Source organism: Harpia harpyja, chromosome 5, assembly GCF_026419915.1.
Source record: "Harpia harpyja isolate bHarHar1 chromosome 5, bHarHar1 primary haplotype, whole genome shotgun sequence".
NCBI classification, from domain to species: domain Eukaryota; kingdom Metazoa; phylum Chordata; class Aves; order Accipitriformes; family Accipitridae; genus Harpia; species Harpia harpyja.
The window spans coordinates 22,166,533-22,173,710 of record NC_068944.1 but is presented as its reverse complement, the minus strand read 5'-3'; the positions used below and the strand labels follow the sequence as shown (position 1 = coordinate 22,173,710).

Sequence of the window (7,178 nt, the reverse complement as noted above, 5' to 3'; positions counted from 1 at the left end):
GAAAATTAAACAGCTCATCAATTTATCTAAAATCTGCCTACAGAAAAGACATTCTCCAGCCTTCAGGAAACCTGATGCTTTTCTCACGCAGGAAGAAATCCTCACCACACATAAGTTGGTGAGAAACCTCCGCTGACTTCAATAAGGCCAACTGCTACGAGATTGACAGGGCTATCATTATGCTTTAAAATTAACCATATGCACATGCATTCACAAATAGGAACCATAACAGCAGAAAGGCTTAATGTAACAGTTATAACGGAAGTGAAAAATCCAGAAAGAATATGCTGCAGTTTGAGATTAATGTGTTACAAAAAATCTAATTTTAACAGGCCAAACCTTTAAAAAATTTTTTTCCTTAGTATGTCAAAATGTCACATTTCTTCAGCTGTCAGTAGAGCACTGTTAGAAATGGAGACAGAATCTGCTGATTGCATTAGTGTGGTTTCTCAGAGACTGAACCAGTATTTATTTTTAAATTACTCCTAAATTATTAGTTACCCACTTAAAAGCGTAAGCAAACCTTTGGCCTCATAGCATCTCTATAATCTTTCACAGTATAAAACCAAAAGTTTTCTGATATCTGCAATTACTTACCGAAATAAAGGACTTTTTCGTGTGGCAGTTTTGTTTGTGAATGTTTTATTAAAAAAAAAATAATCTTTCAATGGTATTAGTCAATACATGTGTAATAATACTTAATAAAGTATCATGTAGTAGTAGGTATTTTGGATTCAGGAATGTAATGGTTTTAACTAAATCATCAGAGCTCTGTTCCGCTCCAGTCTCTTCTAAATTGTCATTTTTTTTCCAGAATTTAAACAAACTCATTCTTTGTCAAGGTACGTCATCCTTAAGGCCTTGCAAACTTTTTAGTGATTGAACCAAAACAAAGAGAGAGCTCGGCTTTCTTGATCTGAAGACCACGTTGCTCTTGAGCTTAAAAAGGTGCCTGTGGTTTTCAAGCAGTTAATCAGCAAGAAAGAAATCAGAGGAGAAGAAGGGGCACTTGGAAATCAAAAAAACGGTAAAGTGCACAGTTATACTGTCTGAAATTGTATTAATCTGATCCAAAGAACTTGCTAGACTGTGGATATTTAATACAATTTGGCTTGCATGGAACATACAATCACGATCGGACAGAAAGGATTTTCTTTTTCTTCCTGAAGTCATCTACAGGATTTACGGAATTCAATTTTCAAGGGTAACATACTGCAGCTCTTTGGATATTGATCGGTTTCCTAAGTCCACAAGGAGATGGAGAAGGGGGGGGAGGTGTGGAGGGTTTCAAGGTGTCCTGGTGCCTTCTCTGTTTTGTTTAGATACCAGTACTCTCCAGTTCCCCGTCCTCCAGCCCTAATGCAGTGTGCGACCTAGAAATCATAAAGAGTTTCTCTTTATTTGTATACTGTCTTTGAGTTTGCTGGGATTGCGCCCCTGTTTGTTCTCTGCTGGTAGCCTTGAGGGGGTCTGTCTTCTCAACTGGTTCCTCCTCACAGTCCTGGATTTTACTGGCTGGGGTGTTGGCAACTGACTCCAAGGAGGTGCCTGTCTCCTCCAGGTGGCTGTAGCCCTTATTGCTGCTGGAAGGCTCAGACTGGGAGCTCTGGGAGTCCGTCCTGGTGATGGCAGGAGGGGCTGAGGGGGGCGACCCCCCCAGATCCAGAGATTTGGAGTAGCTAGAAGATGCCTTTACCAAGAGGCTGGAGTCCGGGCCCCTGCTGACAGCCGGGGACCGAGGTGGCTCAGGGAAATGGGGACAACCGGCATCAGGCAAGCAGCTGGTGCTCTGCCGCCTGACAACCAGCTTGCGCCTCTTCGTCCCACAGCCTCCCTCGACCCGGCTGCCGCTGAGGTCGGTCAGACTCAGTTCAAACTCCCCCCGTGGGATTTCCCGGGCTCCCCGCTCACCAGGGGGCCTCCGCCAGCCTCCCTCTCCGCTGCTCGGCGCCGAGGGCAGGAGGGCGAAAGCGCTCAGTGAAGAGCTGACGATAGAGTTGGCTGTGCTGCACCGGCCCCCGCTCTCCGGCGGGCTGCAGGGTGGGCTGGTGACGGTGCGGCCAGCAAGGGCAGCACGCTCCTGGTAGATGCTGTACACAGCCTCGGCCAGGCTGGGTGGCTGTGGGGGGATGGAGAAGGAGGAACGCCGCGGCGAGGACGCCAGGTCTGGTGGGGAAAGGGAGACACCCAGTCCTGGTGGCCAGGAGCTCTTGGCCAGCATGGCCGCAGCACCCAGGCCTTCATTGCCAGGCTTTAGCTCCAGGCCCCGGGACTGCACGTAGTTGACAAAGCCGTTGAGAGGGGCTGAGGCCGGGGTGCCTCTGTCCTTGGCCCGCAGGCTGTGCGCATCGATGACAGTGGAGTAGAGGTCACGCAGGTTGATGATCTTGGTCTTCTTGTCGCGGTTCTCGTGTAATACCGCATTGGCGCAGATGAAGAGGAAGATGCCGATACCCATGATGAGGGGGCCCAGCACCTTCAGCTTGTCTGAATGCAAGTAGCTCGAGAAAAGGCGGAAAAGGAAACCCACGGAGGCCTGGGGGGACGAAGAAGTGGGGGGGGACTGTGGGGACTCCCGGATGGTAGCAGTGGTGGAAGTGTTGGCTCTGGGGGGTGACTCTGGATGGATGCCTGCTTGTGCCCCTTCACTCCGGGAGCAGTTCTTGGGGGTGCCACCCTGAGGTGTCAGATGACGGCCCCCGCTGATGCTGCCTTCTCTGTACACCTGGCTGGGCTTCGGCCAGTAGCCCACCACGGCCAAGGCGATGCCCACAAGCAGTACCAGGATGCCACAGAGGGCGATGAGCCCCGAGAGGGAGCACAGCTTGAGCTTGCCTTTCACCACCACCACGTCGTTCTTGCGCTTCTTTTTGGCCTTGCGTTTGCATTTAGAGACTTGGCTTTGGGGTCGCAAGGGGTCCTGTTTCCTAGCTGAGATCCTCAGGAGGCCTCCAGTGGCGATCATGGCTGGCTACCCAGAGTACTGCCCCCTCCAGCCACTCCAGCTCCTGCAGTGAAAAGGAGAAGAGAAGAGGATGAGGACCAGGGGCAGACCTGCAGCACAAGAGGTGTCTCTGTTTGCTGTTCCTCATTCAAATTCCTGCTAATTAAAACCCTCAACAAATGGGAGGGGGGTTGACACCCACAGGCCAATCACCCTTGCCCACGCAGCTCCTGTGTGTGAGTAAGAGACAGGCAGACCGACAGCATCGAAGCAGCCATGTGCCCCGCCACACTCTTACCAAACGGCTAATTATTTTCTTTATCATTTACCTGGAGTGTAGAGGGAGTGGTATCTGCTGGTGTAAACAAAAAAATGATCTTGCAGGTCTCAGGAGCTTGCAAAGCGCCAGAGCTCAGAGGATGCTGAGCCCCACTCCCTAACAGCATCTGGGGTTACGCTGCACACTGACTGTGGTTAGTGATGTCATGCAGGATTTGAGGGGATGGAGGAAATAAAAGCAGGAAGGCAGTATGTTTGATCTATAGATACTGTTTGTTTCATTACACTGCTTACACGTTACTGGGGGGAAGGTTAAACATATTACTTGCCTTGCTTAAATGAGTGGGAAAGGAATTACTGTGAAATGCACAAGGGAAACATTTGAACACTGGAAAGCAGCGCCCTGTGAAAGTTTCTTCCTAGCCATTTGCCCTTGATCTGCAATATTGCAGAAATTCATCTCCTGCCTATGGTCCAGAGGCATCCCTGGTTTGGGAACACGTGTGATGCTCCAGGTAATCGTTATGTAACAGCGGCAAATTCCTCCGCCCCCAGAAAGGGGAGATGGTGGCTGTCAGGTAAGAGACGGCATGTCAAATCTTATTAAAGGAGAAGCGAACCCTTGCAAGTCACCTGGGGAAACAGCAACGACTGCTTGTAGGGAAACTGGCAGGGTACTAAACATTGAGCATTTATGGCTTTTGTTTTACTGGACCATCAGAAGTCATCCCCGTTCCAGTGATCTGAGCTACAAAATGCAGCGTGTAGGAGCAATTCCTGCACTGTTGCAATTTTTTTTGAAAGATATTCCTTCATGCTACTGAGGAGCAGGATCCCCTCCCCCCTTTCTCTTTCTGAGTGTCCCATTATTTTTTTCTTTGAGGGAGCAAAAGATGACAGCACCGAATAAAATACAATTCACAAAGTTCAATTAATTGCACTGAAAGGCGATTAAGCAAGCACCTAAAAAAAAAAAAAATCTTGCTTCCCTTCCCCCGTCAGCTTTTAAATCTCATTTCTCTTCTGTTCTATTGCCAGATTTGCCACGTATGCGGTAATTTTGTGTCCCATTTGCTCCGTTTGTATTTTCCCCCAAAAAAGGGTGTTGTCAGCGAGGACATTGTCAAATTACTCTCCGAGGTACCGCACGCTCAAAACAAAGAGCAGACACTCGTCTTCTCTTTCCTATCGCTGAACTATTTATTTTAAAAAAAAAAAAAAAAAAAGAGCATTTTTTCTTGATGCAAAAGTGTAATTATCGGGGCACCCTTTGCTTTAACTGCCGCTTCGTTGATCTCCTCCTTCCTGCTGCCCCGCTAGCCAGCAGCCCGTCTCCTCTACCACGGCGAAAACAGATGGCAATCAGCACCGAGGAACCTTCCCAGTTCGGCATCGCCTGGCACTTCGTTTTGGCGATGGAGAGAGCAGAACTCGCCGTGCGAAGGAGGGCACCGAGGGACCGCCGGCCATTGCCAGTGACCGCGGCGCAGTACAACACCCCGCGACGGGACTCGCAGGGGCTGGAGCCACGTCCCGCACGAACTGACCGCGACCTCCGCCCACGCCCCAGCCCACCGCCGCCGGCTCCTTAGGCGAGCCCTCCAGCACTGCCCCGACCTCGCTCGGCAAAGACCAGATACAGTTTTAACAGGACTCGGTTTAACGCCTTCCCACCCCTCGGGCGCCACCGGCGGGGCTCGCCGGGCTCCGGCTGCCGGGGCAGGGGCGGCCACGCTCCGCTTTAAAGGAGCTCCGGCACCAGACCCCGGGCCGCCAGCCGGCGCTTGCCGCCGGCTGCCCCGCGGGCAGGGCGGGGGCGCCGCGCCGGCCGGGCTGGCCCCGCAGCTCCCCGCCGTCGGGGCAGGGCGGCGACACCCGCCGGGCGGCAGCCCCGGCCCACCCCCCCCTCCTCCCGGGGGCGTCGGTCGGGGGTCGCCGGCGGACGGAGCCGCCGCTCAAGATGGCAGCGGCGGGGGGACGCGGTCACTTACCGAGGAGGACCGGGTTGAAGTCCGCGCGGGAAGCGGCCGAGCCGCCGCGGAGAAGAAACTTTGCGGCCCGAGCGGGCATCCCCGCGCGGCGTCCGCCCCGCCGCCGCCGCCGCCCCCTCGCCGCCCCTCACGGCCCCGGGCGGGCGGGCGGCGGGGCTGGGCCGAGCGCCGGGCGCCCCCTCGGCCCCGCCGCCGCCGGCCGCCTCAGGGAGCTCCGCGGGAGCGCTGCCCCCTCGCCATGCCGCATCCTTCCCGCCGCGGGGCCGCCCCCCGGCAGCGCGCCCCCCGGCCCGGCGGAGCCCCTGCGTGTGCCGCCGCCGCTGCGGGCGGTGCGCGGCTGCCGCGGCTGGCGGCCGGACTCGGCGCCGTTGCTAGGAGACGGGAGCCGTGACACAGGGAAATTGCGGCAGGATGGCCGCGGCCGCCTCCCCCCGCCCCCGCCACCTGCGCACCTGCGCCCGCCCCCCGGCGGCCCCGCCCTCGGAGGCCCCGCCCTCTACCGCCACGCCCGCCCTCGCCTCGGCCCGCCATGTTGTGCGTGCCGTGCCGTGCCGCCCCGCCCCGAACCGACCCGCGCCCGCCGAGCTTTTCTCTCCCGCCGTCCGACAAGGGACCGGCCGCAGGCGGGGTGCGGCCTCTCTTCTCCCCGCTTCCTCCCCGACGCCGACCCCTGGGGTTGTCCGCTCCCAAACCGCGTGAGGTCCTGCCTCCTCTCACCACCTTAGCCCTTCCCAGGGTTCGCCAGGTCTCCCATTTAGGAGCTCGGTAGCGGGAAGCGGGAAGCCCCTCGGTCTCCTCTCCACCAGCAGCTGTCTCGGCAGCCTCAGGCTCAGCCTCTCCACCTTTGTTTCCCCCCCCCCCCCCCCCCCAAGTTTACAGGAATGCCTAGGGAGAAAGCCAAGAAGCAGGTGAAAAGATGAAGAAAGAGGATGAAGGAAGAAAGTGGCAGCTGAGATATGTCAGTGGTGTCACCCAGGATCTCTCGTTTTCAGCAGAGACTGGGAAATGATGTTCTCTTCCAAGCTGCGTCGTGAAAAGTGATTAAATTGAAGCTATTGCCTAAGTGAGACATAATCTAGTGTGTCCCATCACACTGCTTCTCTTATTCATGAGGGGAGATTACTGCTGATTGCTTTAGTAGAGTCTTGTTACAGGTCCACCATGAGGCAGAAGGGCAAATCTCAGGCAGCTGTCTCAGTAAATACAGAAAAATCATCCCGTGACTTGGGTTTGCTCCTAACGTACATTGCGTGGTTTTCTGGGGTGGATGGACCAAGCCTGCCTTTTTGTACAGTGGCCTTGGATTCCTCCTGAAGCTGGAGTGTGACTTAGCCTGGGCCAAACCAGCTCTCTTCTGCCTCTGCTTGACCTCTTGTGTGGGAAGACTATGCCGTGCGTAAAACAGCCTGCCAGAAACCGAGGGGCAATAAAGAGAACATTTATGGTGTCAAACTGTGTTTTTAAAAATAAAAGAGCCAACACTGGTTGGGAAAATTGTGGGAGAGATTATGCATATTCACTTAAATTGTATATATTCCAGCCTGAACAATTCTGCGATTCTGTGTTCACCCAGACTGTGCTGTTATGTGTCTTTCACCCCAACTATCAGTGCCTGGTTTGAGAACAAACAAATCCTAAAGCTGCACGTATGCATTTTAATGTAATTTGCAGTTTGTCTCAGCAAAATCACTTGGGACACATTTCTTTTAGTATACATGTAACTTTTGGTTATGCAACAGGCTTGAAATTTAAGATTTATTATTTAAGAACTTCTTTTAAAAATGTGCTTTGAATGGTCTCGATGAACCCGAGTCTTCTGACATTCAGTAATTTGCTTTGTGTTCAGCCCAGACTATCAGAGAAAACCAAACATAACACATCTGTTCCCACTGGAGACCTGTATCACATCAATAATGCAGCATCACCAGACGCTCCCTGAAAGGCTCCTGTGTTAGAGAAAGAGG

The 7,178-nt window shown here is 53.7% G+C and overlaps 1 protein-coding gene across 1 annotated transcript; it reads right to left on the bottom strand.

The window, feature by feature from the left end:
• Positions 1 to 1,040: 1,040 nt before the first annotated feature.
• On the bottom strand, positions 1,041 to 5,645 carry TMEM200C (transmembrane protein 200C). Its single transcript, XM_052788547.1, has 2 exons — positions 5,215 to 5,645; positions 1,041 to 3,008 (listed from the first exon to the last, which is right to left on the bottom strand). Exon 2 carries the CDS (start codon positions 2,963 to 2,965, stop codon positions 1,319 to 1,321), a length of 1,647 nt encoding a protein of 548 aa, XP_052644507.1. The 5' UTR covers positions 2,966 to 3,008; positions 5,215 to 5,645; the 3' UTR covers positions 1,041 to 1,318.
• Positions 5,646 to 7,178: the final 1,533 nt, after the last annotated feature.

Bases quoted from the DNA above. Each gene is read 5' to 3' on its own strand.
- TMEM200C (XM_052788547.1), bottom strand. From the start codon at position 2,965: ATGATCGCCACTGGAGGCCTCCTGAGGATCTCAGCTAGGAAACAGGAC.